The sequence below is a fragment of the Lepidochelys olivacea genome (genome assembly GCF_965140295.1).
Source record: "Lepidochelys olivacea isolate rLepOli2 genome assembly, chromosome: 3".
Classification (NCBI taxonomy): Eukaryota; Metazoa; Chordata; order Testudines; family Cheloniidae; genus Lepidochelys; species Lepidochelys olivacea.
In genome coordinates, this window is record NC_140413.1 from 151,656,831 (window position 1) to 151,675,698 (window position 18,868).

The window sequence follows — 18,868 nt, forward strand, 5'->3', positions numbered from 1 at the left end:
CCTTTGATGACACCCAGTGGCCATGCAAAAGACTATAAATGTATTCACACAATGGGGACTACAGCTGAACACTCAAAAATTGACTTTGACTCCTGGACACCATCTGGAATTCATAGGAGCCTATCTCGATGCGGTGAAGGCCAAAGCCTTCCTCCCACTACACAGATTCAACACTCTAACTGTCTTAATAGATACCATTCAGACCAACTCCCAGATCTCGGCCAGAAATTGCCTTCAACTACTTGGGCACATGGTGGCAGGCACACTTGTGATAAGTCACATGACACTTCACATGCATTGCCTTCAAGCATAGCTCAAAACGGTATACACACCAAACAGAGACACATTGAATAAACAAACTACTGTCAACAGTCAAAGACTCTCTCGAGTGGTGGAAAGATCCTCAGAATGTCTGCATAGGGGTCCCCTTCACACAGCCACCTCCAACATTGAAACTGATAACAGACACATCTTTACTGGGCTTGGAAGCTCATCTAGACAGTCACACAATTCAGGGCAAATGGTCCCGCATAGAATCAATGCTCCGTATCCACCTATTGGAGCTCAGACTGGTCAGGAATGCTTGTGCACATTTCCTACCATTTTTGATCAATGACGAACATATAAAGGTCATGACAGACAACATAGCATGAATGTTCTACATAAGCACCAGGGAGGAGTGAGATCACCATCCCTTTCTGCAGAGGCAATGAAATTGTAGAATTGATGCATTCGGCACAGCATCATTATATCAGTAGCCTGCTGGGTGTACAGAATATCTTAGTGGACACCTTTGTTGCTTTTTTTCCCTTCTGTTTGCAACCTTTGTTGCTTTTTTCCTCTTTTTTGTTCTCCTTGGGTACTTGTTTACTTCTGACACCATGTCATGCTCCTCAACCAGAAATAGACTGACTACAGAACTGTCTTCTGAGCAAGATTCACACCAGATACAAGAGCCTTTAATGTTCTGCCTGTATGGCTCAAATAAGGTATGTTGCCACAATGCCACCTAGTGGCCCAACAGTATAATACAGCTTATCATTCCATTACACAAGTGGCCTTTGAATGGCTTCATTAACCAGGGCAGCAGAGGATAAGATGGGTCTTCCAGGATAACCAGAGCAATCTCCACACCATTAATGTCCACAGGGAGCAAATTGCCCTTTCTCCATTAATTTAAAAATAGTACTGAGTTTCAAAAGATCCTAGCATCATGCATCCTTCCAGACCATCTTGAAATTATGTTTGTAAACCTGCTATGGTGGTCAACCAGCCCTTGGAACACTATGGAGAAATACCCATACATTTCTGTTTATTAATTCTGAGCCTTGGTGTGTGTGTGTGGCAAATAATAGGCACATGTAAGGCCATCAATTGCCTTACTACACCTTGAGAACCCTATATAGTCAAAGTCATCAATAATCTCTTGATCATTGTCATGGTTTGTAAACCAGTGCAATGGTACCTTATGTATTGCATCACACGCCTTTGTGACAATGGCCCCAACAGTTCGCTTTCCTATGTCTATTTGGTTGACTACAGACTGGTAGCATTCAGGGATGGCAAACTTCTATATGGCAGTGGCAACCCACTCTTCCGCAGGTAAGGGACATCTCATGTTGGTACAGTGCTGCTACAGTTCTGGTGCTAGTTCAGCACATATCTAAAAAGGGTTGCCTTCACTATCCTGAAATTCTCTTGCCACTGTTAGTCATCCCAGGTCTGCAGACTGATCCATTCCCACCAATTGATGATGATTCCCTGAACCCAGAAACAGTGCTGCATGGTGTGAGGCTGCTCCAGGAACAGCTCCTGGAGTAGCAGTTGCTCAGCATTATCCTCTTCTTCCTCATTGTCATTTGGCTTCCTGTGCTGCTGTGGAAGCTCAAGCTTCTGTTGATGCCACATCATGCTTGGTGGTGCACTGGGCAAGTCGAAAATCAAAGTTATCCAGCTTCAAAAGCTGAAATACAGCCAAAGCAGCTTTTGCATATTTATAGTTGCCAACATAGTCTTGTGGAGCATTGTTGGATCCATACTGGCCAACAGCAATTTGAAAATGGTGCTAGCATACCCAGAAATGAAGCACTTGATTTTTATAAATGTGAACCTACTGGGCTTCTGCTATGCATCCCACAATGCATAGCAAGGAAAAATCCCAGAATGCACACTGCTGAGCGGCGAAGCAAAGGACCATAAGATATCCTCAGAGAATGCCATGTGTTTAGTACACAGCAAGCTGCTACCATGTGAATGCAATGATACCAATTGAAAGAGGGCACAGCTGACTTGTGTGCATGCTATTAAAGTGCGGCTTGCCTGTTGCATGTGAACTAATGCGCGTCAAATCAGTCTGGTTTGTCCCCCAACATCCCCCCACATAGCAAGCCCCGAATTAGTCTACCTGAAACTTTTGCAATATTGTTATTAATATCAAACAACTTGATTATTGGGCTATTCATACTAGTACTTCACATTGTTTTATTACTTGATTGCTGTTATTGTTCTCTTCGCTAGAGTACATAGACACAGCTTTCTATCCCCAAAGGCTTGCATTCTAAAAAGATTTTAGTTATTCTTCTGTACTCATAATAAATGAACAGAATTTATTACACTGTCTTTCAGTAGCTGATTCTAATGGTTGATATGATTTTTATCTTGTAGGAAGGAGCTTGGCTTGCTTCAGAAATTATATGGATTATATGATACTGTAATGAACAATATCAGTGGGTATTATGAGATACTTTGGACAGATGTAGATATTGAAAAAATTAATGCTGAACTTTTGGACTTTCAAAACAGGTATTTCTCCTAATATGAACTTTTTAACAGGTTAAATTTGAATATAAATAATGATAATTGCATTACAAATAACTTAGTATCTTTAAAGCATCTTGATATATAGATAAATTTGGAAAATTTGTTAATAGTGTTTGTCAAAGGGTGACTGGCTCCTTTGAGGGGATATGAGTCCCAGCCCCAACTGTTACTAATCAGGTGCCTCTTTGCTGAGGTTGTGGGGCTAGGTTCAGGTGACAACTGGAAGATTACCTGTTCTTTATAAAGACCAACAGGAGCTTTGTGCTGGAAAACAGTAGGGGAAAGAACCAAGTTATTAGGTGATTTCTAGACAGATGGCTTAGGGAGTGAACTGTAGGGAGTAGAAAAGCTGCTGCAGAAATCCCTGGCTCAGGGCAAGGATGGGGAGAGACCGAGAGAGGTGAGGGAAAAGCCACTGGGAACAGTAAACAATCTTGGGTGAACTATATATTGGGGTATTTTGCCCAAGTTTTCTGTTTAATCAAAAAACTGTGCCCAGAGACAAGGACCTACAATAGACTCAGGTGTTACTTTGATCCTACCTGGACTAGTGAGCTAGCTCACCGGCTTACAGTATTGACTATAAGATTAAAATTTGAGAATCTCTTGAAACATTGTATACTATTCTTAAAATATATAGGCAACCTAAAATAACTTGAGAAACTGAACACCTTTTACAGTAGGCGTTCCTGTTATATAATTAGTAGGTGTACTACTCCAGTATTCTTGAAAAATTTAAAATATTTTGATACTTTGAAGTCTAATGAGTTATAGTTTGCTCACAAAAAAGTTTTCTAATTTTTTTAATTTATTTTATTCTTAGTGCTTTAGAAATTAGCTTCAGTATTATGTGAGGAAATATATAGCATGGAAGATGGGGGCTAGGTTTATTGGACAGAATAGATTTTTTTTTTGTTCAGCATAGCTTCTTTCCTCTGTCACCACTAATGGGTTAATGCCCCCCACCTGTGGAATTTGTAGGCAATCCAAAGTTGTTCCTGGAGGCTCCAGGACAACGCCTCATCCTTCAGCTCAAGCTACCAGATGTCCAGCCTCTGGTAGCATAATAAATTGGTGGTTCAGTTTCTCCTGTGCACTTTGTTTTATAACTTTAATTTGTATTTGTTGTTGTGCAGCAGTAATTTATAATCTTTCTTCCATGTTCTCTTTCTCCCTTGGATTGGGTATTTGATAGTGTGATGGTTTCAGTCACCTAGATCTGTCACTGCTGTGCCTCCTTTCTGGGATTCCTCTGCCCGCCCTCCTCACAGGCAGTGCTCTCCCACAAATGTTGGGCTAAATCTAAGTGGTGTTCCCTATGTGAGGCAGCATGTACTGGCACTAGAGAGGGCAAATTATAGCCTACCTGTTCATAGCTAGCCAAACCTTGCATAGCCAGGGCACAAGGCTCAGAGTTGAACAGATATGTCAGGACATCACGTTCTCTCAGGAGCTGTGATTCCAATATAGAAAAGCCTGGAGGTTCTGAATATTTTGGGAAGAGGGAGGAGAAGGATGTTATCTGTCTAACCCAGAGGGTAAGTCCAGCATCAGAACTGGGCTGGAGTACAAAACCTCCTGAAAGGATTCAAAGTCGTATCTCTACTCCACCCCAGTATTGAAGTGGGTACTTAGTTCCCTAAGGAAAAAAGCAGGCCTTCTACAAAGCCCTTTTCCTCCCATGATGAATCAGGATTCTTATGATCCTCAGGGGTAAGGTGAAGAAATGGGTTTTCTTCTTCAAGTGTCCTCTGCATATTCCCACTCTGTAGATATGCACCGACTGGTGTGGTTGAATGGTGCAGGCTTCTATTAGTAGTGCCTGATTGTTTATGTGCCCTTCTCCGCCCCCGCCCTCAGCATCTGATCATGTTTTGAGGGCATGGCTGTAAAAGGGGGCATAGCAGTGGTTACCAGTCCCACCTCAGTTCCTTTTAACTGCTGCCTGGATGGATGTGAGCCTTCTTTGGATTCAATAGGTGCCATGTTTATTATTTTTAATAGTTAGATAGTTAGCACTTAGTGTTAGTATTAGTTACTGTTTGTTATTGCAGATCCAAAGATCAAGAAGCATGGTTTTAAAAGATGTGGATTATGTCTGGCAGTTTTTCCAGAGTCAGATGCCCATGCTTGCTCGCTTAGGAGCAGGACATTCTCCTTGTTGTTGCTTGATGTATGTACTTTCACACCATGAGCTAGGAAGGACAGGTAAAACAGATTCCAAGCTCTCCTTATCAGTTAAAACCTCCAGATCTGAGGTGTCTAAGGTTTCAGATAATAAAAGCAAGAGGCCTGGTTTGGCTCCAAGTCCTTCAAGTTCCACAAAGTCTTTTGTGGTTAAACCACAAGGAGTCCAGTGGCACCTTAAAGACTAACAGATTTATTTAAACCGTCAGTCTTGGCAATGAGCTCCAGTTCCAAAGTCCTCTGACCTGGCTGCAAAGAAGGTACCAGAGTCAAGGAAATCAGGTTTGGAAGATAAATGACTTATGCTTGAAAATTCTATGGAACTAGGGCCCTCAGTTCTGAGGAAGAAAAAAGCCAGGTCAGAACACCTTTCCAGAGATTCATTGATTCCCTCAGATCATGAACATTCAGATCTGAGACACAAGGAAGGGGATTCTAAGAACACTGAGCACTTTCATTGGACTGTTCTAAGGAAATCTGCAGCCCAGATGTTATACCAGCACTGATAGCATCTAATGTAGGGTCCCTACAGGTGTCTGAAGAACTGTACTCCTCGGGTACAGTTGATATTTCTATAGCAAAGAAAGACTTGGATAATGATCTGTCTCCACACACTCTTTCTGAGAAGAAGAGGAACTTAGATGACTCCTTGGTTATGTTGCCTCCACCTCCCAGGACACCTTGGCTCTCCTAGAAGAACGATATCTCCTGTGTCAATGTTAAGAATACAATGTTAAGAACAGGCTCAGATCCATATTCAGAGGAAGAACTGACTTCAATGACAGGACCTTTGTTAGACACAGACTATTACAAGCACATCTACCCCCTGACTCTCACATACTACTGGACTGGACAAATTGGCAGGACTGGCAAGTACCTTCCTGGATTCCTTAGCTTTATTGGTCAGCTCTGGGCCTTCCATACAACCTTCTTCCAAAGTCATGCCTCTGGTTCAGCATCAAACCAGAGAGGTTTTTGCGGGTCTACAGCATTCAGATCTAAGTTACACAAATTCAAGACACACAGACTTGAAGGAATATTCTGATCAGAGATGTTTGGATCCTACACTAATGGATCTGAAAATGAGACAAGTCCCCTATTCTAATTCAAGATGTTTTATATGATGAGGAAGAGGAAGTTGAGGTTCCTGTACAGACAAATATTTTGCACAACCAGGACTTTATGGGCATATCCTCTCCAGACAAAAACATTTGAATTGCCTAAGCTGCTTCACCATCTGAGGATGCCATTAAATTCCAAGAATTAATCAGCAGAATGGTTTCTATGTTGAAATTGCCTTCAGTTTCATTGGAGGAAACTTTGTACTCTGTTTTTGACATAATTGAAAATACTTCTTCAAACAAGGTTTCTCTGCCCCTTTTGAATGGTTTATGGCAATCAGCAAAATCAAAATGGAATACCCCATCTTCTTGACAGCCAATTGTAAGAAAGGTGGATACGCTTTACCAGATTCCGTAAGAAGGGACCAGGAATGGAGAGCAGTACAGCATTGCACAGACCACCCAGAAAGTTTTTGGAGAGTGTTCGGCACAACTTCCTGGTGCAAGTGCTGGAGGAGCCAACTACGGGTCATACTCCTCTTGATCTGCTGCTCACAAACAGGGAAGAATTGGTAGTAGAAGTGGGTGGCAACCTGGGCAGCAGTGATCAAGAGAAGTCGAGGTCAGGATCCTAACAAAAGGAGGAAGGGAGAGCAGCAGAATGTGGACCCTGGACTTCAGAAAAGCAGACTTTGACTCCTTCGGCGAACTGATGGGCAGCATCCCCTGGGAGGCTAATATGAGTGGGAAAGGAGTCCAGGACAGCTGGCTGTACAGTAACTCCTCACTTAAAGTCATCCCAGTTAACATTGTTTTGTTGTTACATTGCTGATCAATTAGGGAACATGCTCATTTAAAGTTGTGCAATGCTCCATTATTACCTTGTTTGGCTGCCTGCTTTCTCCACAACTGGAAGGCTCCCTATGCCGCCCCAACACCCCACAGCGCCTCCCGCCCTCCGGCAGACCCCACGGATCAGCGCCATCCCCCTCTTCCCCCCGCCTCCTGCCCGTAGCAGTCAGCTGGCTCGCGGTGTTTAGGAGGCAGGAGGGAAGGGAGAGGAGCAAGGACTCGGCGCGCAGACTCCCCCACCCTCCCCTGTCTCCTGAACACCACAAACCAGCTGATTGCCCTGGGCAGGAGGTGGTGGGGAAGGGAGTGGGAGCCTGCGTGCCGAGTCCTCATTCTTCCCTCCTGCCTCCTAAACACTGCAAGCCAGCTGATTGCCCTGGGCAGGAGGGAGGGAGGAGGAGCGAGGACTCGGCTTGCCACCCCCTTCCCTCCTGCGGTGGCAATCAGCTGGCTTGCTGCATTCAGAAGGGAGGGGAGAGAGGGGGGAGGAGCGACGACGCAGAGTGAAAATTAAAGGGGGAGCAGGTGGGGGGGGGAGAAGAGGAGGGTCAAGGGTAGAGGCTTGGGGGAAGGGGTGGAGTGGGCGGGCTGAGGGTTGAGTGATGACGATCCTGACAGGGAATGCAGCTCCAAAGTGATTAGGGTAGTTGGTCACCTAATGACTTGCTATAAAGAAATTTACCAAGAAAAAAAAAAGGAAAGCAAAACAACAAACTCTAGATTTGTTTTTTCGAGTTCAGAAAGTTCAGCAAGAGGAGCAGCTGGACAATCCACCCTCTTCCACTGTCTGACTCCACCATCTCAGCCAAGCTTCATACTCAGCAATGATGATTGTAGTGTTAAATTGCTTGTTCAGGAGTCAATGACCCGTATGACTGCCAGTGCTGAAAGCCGAAAGGAAGCCACTGGCATGAAGAATGAAGTGCTCAACCCCAAGACAAAAACCAAACTTGTTTTTTGGAACGTACGGACAATGTACGAAACAGGGAAGCTAGCTCAGGTCACAGCAGAGATGAGATGCTACAGCTTATACATCCTGGGTGTCAGCGAGAGCAGATGGACAGGATCAGGAAGATTAACAACAGCCTTGGGAGAAACTTTGCTGTTTTCTGAACAGGATGATGGAGAACACCATGAGGGTGTTGCCATCCTTTTGAAGAAGGGAGTGAAGCATTCCCTGCTTGAATGGAAAGCCATCAGCAGCAGACTTATGAGGGCCAGACTGAAAGGGAAACATAATATCACTCTGATTCAGTGCTATGCTCCGACAAATGACAGTGATAAAGAAGTAAAGGACAAATTCTACCTTACACTATAAGCGAAGTTAGAGTGACTACCATGCCATGACCTAACTATCGTCATGGGAGACCTGAATGCCAAGGTCGGTAAGGACAACACAAACAATGACAGACCAATGGGAAGACATCGGTGTGGCACCATGAATGAAAACAGAGAAAGTGTTGTTGATTTCTGTAACATGAATGACTAGTCATCAGCGGAACCCTGTTTGAACATTGTGAAATCCACAAGCTCACATGGTGTTCTCCAAATGGCAGAGGTAAGAACCAGATTGATCATATCATGATCAATGGCAAATGGCGACGCTCACTGACAGATGTGAAAGTGAGAAGGGGTGCAGATGTTGGCAGCGACCACCACCTTGTGACAGCCTCCATCAAGCTAAAACTGAGAAGTGTGGGTCCACCAAACAAGGGACATAGACGTTATGATATTGACAAGCTAAAGTCCCTTGAAATACAGAAAGCCTTCGTTCTGCAGTTAACTAACAGGTTTCAAGCACTTGCAGACCTTGATGAAGAGGAGGGGAATGCAGATGAGGAGATTAACAAGAAGTGGGACAAAGTAACAGCAATTTATAAACAGAGCAGTAAAGCCTGTCTAGGTTACAGGCAGAAGAGAAGGAAGGAGTGGATTACACACAGCACATGCAATGCCATAGAAACCAGATGAGCCCTGAAGAAAAAAGTTTTAGACACAAAATCCCAGAAGCTAAAGGATAGCAAGACACATCAGGAGGTCAAATGCCATGTGAGAGCGGACAAACGGCATTATATTGATAATCTGGCAACACAAGCAGCTGCTCGTGGTGAGCAAGGAGCTGTCTACAAAATGATGCGGCTTTTCAGTGGTAAACGCCAGACACCAACAAATACTCTCATCAGGAACAGACAAGGACACCTACTAACAACCGAAAAAGAACAAGAAATGCGCTGGACAGAGCATTTCAAAGAATTGCTGAACAGGGAGCCACCTAAAGAGGAAACAAACATCCAGGAGGCAGAAGAAGATCATGATATTAACATAGACACCTCAACTAAGGAAGAGATCATTCAAGCCATCAAATCCTTAAAAAATGGGAAAGCTCCTGGCAAGGATAACTTGAATGCAGAAATGTTCAAGGTAAATCCTAAATTAGCAGCATCTATCCTGGCCCCTCTATTTACATCAGTCTGGGAAAGGGAAAAAGTGCCAGATGAATGGACCAATGGGGTTATAGCGAAGATACCAAAGAAAGGAACTCTCAGTGATTGTAATAACTGGCGTGATATCACACTTTTATCTGTGCCAAGCAAAGTACTGTGTAAGATCATAGTCCAGCGTATATCTGAGGCAGTTGATAGTATTCTTAGAAAAGAGCAAGCTGGTTTTCCGAAAGGGCATGGTTGCACATACTAGATCTTCACTCTACGAAACATAATAGAACAGTGCTTAGAATGGCAATGGCAACTCTACGTAAATTTCATAGACTTTGAGAAGGCTTTTGATAGCATTCACAGGACCAGCCTATGGTGCATTCTGTGTGCATATGGAATTCCTTTCCGTATAATCAATGTCATCAAAAGCTTCTATTTCAATTTTACATGTAGTCTTGAACACAGTGAGCTCAGTTTTGAAGTCAAAACAGGAGTACGTCAGGGGTGTGTCATGTCTGCAATCCTCTTTTCTCTAAAGGGAGAATTAGACAGACATATTTGCTTGACAATTAGCTGTAATATACCAAGTATGTCTTAATGCTACTAATGAAGTTGCTGAAATGTTTCTACATCTTTGGAAGAATATTACTGATTACCTGAATTGAAGGATTAGGTTTAGTTCTGAAGCATTCAGCAATTATATTGATCTCTCTCCAAATTTCAGATTAACCCATTAGTAATGAATGAGGGTAGAAATGGCTAAGAGAAAATTATCAGATAATAAATCTTGCACTTGCATTAGAAGATTACTTTCTTGGAGTTCTGTTTAATCCACCACCTGTGTGAGAGTGGGATTGAAGGGATAACATTATGCTTTTTAGAACGGTGCTTACAATGATTTTTGCAGGAAAGATAGACACTGATATTACTGGTACACTATTTAAATGAAATTGATATAAGTCAACAGACTAATTGTTCAGCCATTGTTACTGAGAAAATAATTTTGGTGAAACAATGGTGTCTGTTTTAAATCGCCTATTTTTTTCAAATATACATTAAAATATTTCAAGGTCCTTTTTGATAAAATATTAAATCAACAATATAAGAAGTGTACAAATGTATCAATTATTATTATTTACTGAATTAAAGGTGCCGCAAACTTCCCAAAGGACTTAAAAACTGGCAAGCATTTTTAGACCTCAAGAAAAGAATAGATGATTTTAGTGAGTCATGTCCACTGTTGGAAATGATGACTAATAAAGCAATGAAGGAGAGACATTGGAATCGCATTGCTGAAACAACAGGACATCAATTTGATGTGGAATCAGATTCTTTTTGTCTTCGAAACATCATGGAAGCACCACTTCTTAAACATAAGGATGATATTGAGGTAAGTGCATACATTGCTTTTGATCCTTCAATTTATATTTTCAGGAAAGAACAAAATATTAATTGTATAAAAGTTATATTTATGATGCATTTAAGGACTTTTTGATTATGAAATAAAACACTATTCTGAAACAATGCATGGTATGTTAAATAGTTGTTGTCCATTATAGAATCATAGAAATGTAGGGCTGGAAGGGACCTCAAAGGTCATCTAGTCCAATCCCCTCTGTGCTGAAGCAGGTCCAAGTATACCTAGATCATCTCTGACAGGTGTTTGTCTGACGTGTTCTTAGAAACCTCCAATGACTGGGATTCCACAACCTCCCTTGATAAGCTATTTCAGTACTTAACTATCCTTGTAGTTAGAAAGTTTTTCCTAATGTCTAACCTAAATATCCCTTGCTGCAGATTATACCCATTACTTCTTGACCTACTTTCAGTGGACATTGAGAACAATTGATCACCATCCTCTTTACAACAGCCCTTAACATATTTGAAGACTGTTATCGGGTCCCCCCTCAGTCTTCTTTTTTCAAGACTAAGTGTACCCAGGTTTTTAAACCTTTCATGTACCTTTTATCATTTTTGTTGCTCTCCTTTGGACTCTCTCCAGTTTGTCCTCCTCTTTCTTAAAGTGTGGTGCTTAAAATTTGACATATTAATCCATCTGAGGCCTGACCAATGCCAAGTAGAGTGGAATAATTAACGCTTATCTCTTATATGATGCCCTTGGTAATGCACCATAGAATGACATTTGCTTTTTGCACAAATGCATCACATTGTCGACTCCTATTCAGTTTGTGATCCAGTAAAATCCTCAGATCTTTTTCAATAACAATGTTATTAGTGTGCTGCTTTTCCTTTGGTCTGCCTGCCCCTCTAAGGGTGTCTTCCAAAGTGCTAGTTAACACTGTTTTCCTCTGGCAAAAAGGGTTCATGTATACCAACGTTGAGATTGCCTGCTCAGAGCACCATTCCTGGAAAAGGCTCACAAAGCTGCGGTCCCACAGCTCAGATTCTGTTCTGAAGCAACATGTATTTATCATCACCAAGAGCAGAATGACACCACATGGGTCAATATTACTTCTGGGAATAATCAGGTGTCAACCTCCACATATGTTTATTTCTGTCAGAGAACAGGATTCAGAAGCTGGTGGCCACAGGGTGCAAAGTCATTCGATCTCCAGTCACATCTGTCAGGGCTCTGGGATCAGAATGATGGTCACTTGCACCAACATACTGCTGGGTCTTGAGAAATTAAATCTAGCTACATGAGATCTGAGAGGTAATAATTAATATAGGTTATTCAGATGCTTTTATCATATCTTTAGCCTTGAGAAAGTATACCCAGGGCCTGGTCTATATGTAAGGCTGTATATGTATAGAGAGAGAGCTAAGTTATTAACATATAAGGATCCAGTCAAGACAAGGGCAAAGCTTTTATTTCTTTCTATGTTTTTTTTTTTAATTTTTATAGTAAGTCTTAATATGAGCCAAAATCCTCAGACTTTAAAATCCAGATAATAAACATTTCCAGCTCACTAGAAATGCAAGTGGGTGCAGGATGTTCCTCTCTTCCGGACATAAGAATTCTTGGAGCTGCCTCACTTCTAATCTCTACACCAATGAGGAGAATTCCCACTTGGGATTAAAATCTTGTATTAAAAATCCAGATGAAGCATCCCTTTGATCCCTTTTCAGAAGTGCCCTTAGACTTTTTAAAAGGCTTATCTCCTTTCAGTCATTTCAGTAAATAGCGTTTTCAGAAGTTAAGGTCTTATTGGGGGACAGCGGCTGTTCACCTCTTCATGAGGACAAAGATGTACTGAGAGTTAATTCTTTATTCCCAAAATAAACCCAGTTACAAAAAATTATTTTCCCCATCACTTTTGCCCCCTATAAAAAAAACCTTTAAAAACAAAACAAAAAATGAAACAAAAACCTTCCACTCTTTTGGCATACTCTTGATGTCAAAGGTCTAAAAATCAACATTGAATGTAGTACCCAATTCAGAAAAATCTCTACTTCTCTTGGTCTGTATACACATCATAAACAAATGAAAAACAAGCAAAGAAAAACAGAAGAAATATTGCAGGTTTTTTATTAGTTGGCTAAGTTGGTGCATTTCAGATGCTTTCAAAAGTAGAAATCTTTTTTTCCCCTTGAAAATTTGTGCTTATTTATTCAAAGTAATTGAAGATTCTTAAAAATAGGTTCCTAGCTCCCCGCTCCCATCCAGGCTGCTGCTTGGGCTCTCAGCTCCCTGCTCCCCTCCAGGAGCCTGGCTGCCCCCCTGGGCTCCCCATTCCCCACTGGGAGCACAGCTGCGCCTAATGGTGAGCTCCACACCCAAAGTCTGCTGCTGTGCTCACAGTGGGGAGTGGGGAACTAAAACCTCGGGGTGGGGAAGGGCAGCCAGGCTCCTGGTGGGGAGATCTGAGCCTAGGGTGGGGGGAGCCAGGCTTCCGGAGGGGAGATCTGCGCCCATTGTCCAGTCAGCTGCCCTGTTGCTGGCGGGGAGTGGGGAGATGGGCGATCGGAGGGGAGCTGTGCACAGAGCTGAGAGCCCTGGCTCTCAGCTCCCCACACTGCTCCTCTTAAGTCAGCGGAAGAGTTTCTGGTGAGGACACACACCACCAACAGAAGAAGGGCAGTGTGGACATGAACCACTGTAGTAATTATTGCAGTGGCTGTAAATTGACCTAGCATAGGTTGACTTAAGTTTACACTGTAGACATGCCCTCAGTCTAAGCACTCCTCTGCTTCAGTACCACAGAAGACAGCATCGTTGATTCTGGTCCGTAGGCAGGTTCCATCAACTCCAGAGCCAGAAGGAGCTCCTGTCACACCTGTGGCACCTCACCATACCAACACTATCTCAGAACCAATCACACGGGAGGCAACTGTGGCTGCCAGGGCCTTCCTGCATGTTAGGTTGATGTAAGCTACATTGCTCTGAGGGGGTGATTTTTTGAGACCCCTGAATGATGTAACATATATCAATTTAATCGGCAGTATAGACCAGGCCTCAGTCGTCTCTCCTGTGTTAGTGTCATGACCTACAGGCCTCAAACCTGGTCCACAGGCACAGTCTCGCAACACCCCTCTACTGGGCTGCCTGCTAACAACTGCTTACCCAGGACCCATGAAGCCCAGCCTCAGTTTGAGCCTCTACCCCTGATGTCCCATTGGCACAGTCCTGGAGCAGCTGATTGGCCCTTTGGCCTTACTTAATCCAGCAACAGGAACAGGAAGCTGTTCAAACAACTGAGATCCACCCTGCTCTGGACTGTGTATCTTGTGCCTCCTGCTCCTGCTCCTCAAGCTTGACTTCCCAGCTTCCTGACGTGGCTTGACTCTGGACCTCTGACTTGTGGTTCTGACCTCTGATTTGTCACCTGCCTCTGTCCTCCTGATATCCTGATTGGCTTGACTGTGATTACTGTCTTGTGCTTCTGATCTCCAGTCTGTCTCTGGCTCCTGTCCTCCTGGTATCCTGACCCAGCAGATTCCTGACTGTTGACTCCAGCTCTGACCAGTAGGTGTCACTGCCCACTACTCAGGCCTCACAGTCAGGAAGCATTTACCTATGGGAATTTTGCATAGCCCATTCACTGAACCTTGAGGCCCGTTACCTTCCAGGGGTACAGAATGAGCTAGCAGATTGCCTGCTCAGGTCTTTCTCCAGTTACCAGTAGTCCCTTTGCTTGGATGTAGCCATATGCATTTTCCAGCAGTGGAGGACTCCCCAAATAGACCTATTTGCAAACAAGTACAACAGAAAATGTCACCAATTCTGCTCCCTACAAGGCTACAGTGCAGATTCCATCACAGATGCTTTCCTGCTACCCTGGATGGGAAATGCTTTTTATTATGCTTGTCCCCCAATCCCACTCCTACACAGAGATCCTACTAAAGATCAAGTGGGCCAACGTCTATGTTTTGTTAATATCCTCAGCATGGCTCCACCAACTGGTTCTCCATTCTACTGGACCTCTCAGTGGTGACTCCAATCTCACTCCTGTTGCATTTGGATTTGATGTCTCAGGATCATGGCTGGCTGCTCCACCCAAACCTGTGATCCCTTCTTTTAACAGCCTGGAAGCTCCAGGAAATCCCAAAGAGCAGGCTTGTTTGGAGCAAGTTTGCCAAATCTTACTAGGTAGCAGAAAGCCCTCCACAAGGGCCACCTATCTGTCAAAATGGAAGCCGTTGTCTCTCTGGGCTTGTCAAACCAGAGTCTCACCAATGCATTTGTCCATCCAACAAATGCTTGATTATCTGATGTACCTGAAACAGCAAGGCTCACTGACTTCCTACTTCAAGGTTCACCTGTCAGCAGTATCAGCTTTTCACCCTGACGTGGATAACTCTTTTTTTTTTTTCTAATGACATGACAAATTACATTCCTTGAAGGCCTGGAAAGATTGTACCCTCAACTAAAGAAGCACATTTTTCCTTGGGACTTGAACTTAATTTTGTCTAAACTTATGGGACCACCATTCTGAGCCTCGAGCAATGTGCTCCTTTCTACACCTTTCGTGGAATATGGTTTTCCTAATTGCTGTTACTTCTACCAGAAGGATCTCTGAACTGTGCACCCTCACATCTGAACCATTGTACACAGTCTTCTTTAAAGATGCAGTGTATTTACACCCTCATCCGAGGTTTCTCTCTAAGTTTCAAATTTTCATATCAATGTACTTACTTTTTTTTACCCAAAGCCACCTGCAAATACAGACAAGCAGTGGCTACACACATTGGATGTTAGACGAGCACTGGTGTTCTACATAGACAGGGCCAAACAGTCCACTCAACTGTCTGTGGCCTGAGGGGACAGAATGAAAAGTCTTCCAATCTCCAGGCAGAAAATTTAATCTTGGATAACTTCTTGTATCCGCATGTTATGATCTGACAGGCTGCCAGACAAACTGACGGACAACTCCGTAAGATTGCAAGTGTCCTCAATGGCATTCCTAGCACAGATTCCTATCCTGGACATTTGCAAAGCAGTAACCTGGTCATCCATGTACACTTTTTCCTCCCATTACACCATAACTCCTGGGAGAGTGGAGTGGGGGGAAGGGGGGAAGATTTCCAAGTGAAAAATGGCAGGGTTTTCAGGAGTAGGTAACAACCCCCACTCTTCTCCCAGCACCAGAATAAGAACCTGGGGGTAAGGGTTCCCAACTGTTTCAACCCAGGGAGCCTACTCTTGGCTCAAAGCTAACTATATTCTTTTCTTTCTTCTCTCAGTTTACTTAATTTGCTGCTAGTAGCCTGTACTTTAAACTGACCTCACAGGGTTAATTGGTTTCTTTCCACCTCTTCCTCCTCCTCTCCCCCTGCCTTTCCACACTTTTGTTTTTCTAAAGTTTTAATGGAGGGTACTTTGAATACTTATGTAAAATGTTTTTGGTTTTTTGAACAAAGTATGACAGAGGTCTGCTGTATTCCTCTGAAATTTTTTGGAGTAAAAGATCCATGGGCATCCATAGAGACAAATGTTTTACTGCCTTTTTGAACAGTCTCAAGGTAAAGACAGCACAGGTTAAGGTAGCTGTGTGGCAAAAATTGTACTTGGTGGCTAAGTTGTTACAAACAAATTGCACTACCTTAAAGAACTAAATGTAGGAGTAAGTGATTTAAAGAAGTAAGTGAAAAGTTACAAATACCTTTTACAAAAATTGATAATACAGGGTTTGGAGAAAAGTAAACATTTGAAAGTTGTAAAAATGGTAAAAGGTAACTATTGTAAAAATATTAAAAGGGTAACAGTTGTGGTGTTACAAAAAGGAAGTTTTTGGTTTAATAATAAAATCCAGTTATATAAATGTAACTGTATGTGCAACTCTGTGCAGTCACAGATGGATGGAAGCTTGGTAATTAAATTATACAAATGGGTCAGGTAGAGTGGCTACTACCACCACTCACTATGCTTCTGTCCCCAGAAGCCTTTACAGCTATTCTGAGAGAAAATGGGCCCTTTTCCCACAGAAATGGTCTTTAAGGGACTGCTGCAGGCAGCAGGCAAAAAAAAATCTGTTCAAAATTATTTAACTATTGGGTAATGTAATCAAAATTACGAAAGGAATGTAAGGGGTTTCTATTAAAACTTAACTTGGCTGCCCCTGGCTGTCTCTAGTTGTACAAGATGGAAGTATAAACGGGGTACAGTTGTGTAGAAAAAAGTAATCGCTGTGCAAGGGATGTTATTCAAAAGAAAATTTTGTATGTGTGCACTGGAAAAAGGGGAACAATGATGGGAACACTGAGCCTTGGGGTGGGTCTTAGGGATCGGACTCAGAGTAACAGCCGTGTTAGTCTGTATTCGCAAAAAGAAAAGGAGTACTTGTGGCACCTTAGACACTAACCAATTTATTTGAGCATGAGCTTTCGTGAGCTACAGCTCACTTCATCGGATGCATACCGTGGACTGTCGCTTTAGTGTGAGTCTATGAAAACTCTGTGGGCACGGGGGAGGCGGTTACACCTTGTGTAAAATTAATATGGCTAATATAATGTTATGGAGGTTAAACTATGGAAGGAATGTGCATTTTCTCAGGACGTGTGCAGTGTATATTGGAGAAGGGGTAAAAGAAATGCAAACAAAACATGGTACTTAATTAAAATCCTATAAGAGCTCCAAAAGGAGCCATGTCCTCTGGAATGCTGGCCGAAACATGAAGGGGCATATGAATGTTTAGCATACCTGGCATGTAGATACCTTGAAATGCTGGCTACAAAAGTGCCATGCGAATGCCTGTTCTCACTTTCAGGTGACATTGTAAATAAGAAGTGGGCATAGAATCATAGAATATCAGGGTTGGAAGGGATCTCAGGAGGTCATCCAGTCCAACCCCCTCCTCAAAGCAGGACCAATCCCCAACTAAATCATCCCAGCCAGGGCTTTGTCAAGCCTGACCTTAAAAACTTCTAAGGAAGGAGATTCCACCACCTCCCTAGGTAACACATTCCAGTGTTTCACCACCCTCGTAGTGAAAAAGTTTTTCCTAATATCCAACCTAAACCTCCCCCACTGCAACTTGAGACCATTATTCCTTGTTCTGTCATCAGCTACCACTGAGAACAGAACCTCTTTGGAACCCCCTTTCAGGTAGTTGAAAGCAGCTATCAAATCCCCCCTCATTCTTCTCTTCCGCAGACTAAACAATCCCAGTTCCCTCAGCCTCTCCTCATAAATCATGTGTTCCAGTCCCCTAATCATTTGTGTTGCTCTCTGCTGGACTCTCTCCAATTTTTCCACATCCTTCTTGTAGTGTGGGGCCCAAAACTGGACACAGTACTCCAGATGAGGCCTCACCAATGTCGAATAGAGGGGAACGATCACGTCCCTCGATCTGTTGGCAATGCCCCTACTTATACATCTCAAAATGCCATTGGCCTTCTTGGCAACAAGGGCACACTGTTAACTCATATCCAGCTTCTCGTCCACTGTAACCCCTAGGTCCTTTTCTGGAGAACTGCTGCCGAGCCATTCGGTCCCTAGTCTGTAGCGGTGCATGGGATTCTTCCGTCCTAAGTGCAGGACTCTGCACTTGTCCTTGTTGAACCTCATCAGATTTCTTTTGGCCCAATCCTCTAATTTGTCTAGGTCCCTCTGTATCCTATCCCTACCTGCCACCGTATCTACATCTCCTCCCAGTTTAGTGTCATCTGCAGACTTGCTGAGGGTGCAATCCACACCATCCCCCAGATCATTTATGAAGATATTGAAGAAAACTGGCCCGAGGACCAACCCTTGGGGCACTCCACTTGATACCGGCTGCCAACTAGACATGGAGCCATTGATCACTACCCGTTGAGCCTGACAATCTAGCCAACTTTCTATCCACCTTATAGTCCATTTATCCAGCCCATACTTCTTTAACTTGTTGGCAAGAATACTGTGGGAGACAGTGTCAAAAGCTTTGCTAAAGTCAAGGAACAACACGTCCACTGCTTTCCCCTCATCCACAGAGCCAGTTATCTCATCATAGAAGGCAATTAGATTAGTCAGGCATGACTTGCCGTTGGTGAATCCATGCTGACTATTCCTGATCACTTCCCTCTCCTCTAAGTGCTTCAGAAATGATTCCTTGAGGACCTGCTCCATGATTTTTC

General features: G+C 43.2%; 1 protein-coding gene across 1 annotated transcript in view; it reads left to right on the top strand.

Moving 5' to 3' along the window:
* DNAH8 (dynein axonemal heavy chain 8) overlaps positions 1 to 18,868 on the top strand; it is a 589,186-nt gene that overhangs the window by 268,551 nt on the left and 301,767 nt on the right. The window contains exons 34-35 of the mRNA XM_084624647.1: positions 2,665 to 2,802; positions 10,505 to 10,745. Of these exons, the coding sequence (XP_084480773.1) occupies positions 2,665 to 2,802; positions 10,505 to 10,745 (379 nt within the window). The remainder of the gene's footprint in view (positions 1 to 2,664; positions 2,803 to 10,504; positions 10,746 to 18,868) is intronic.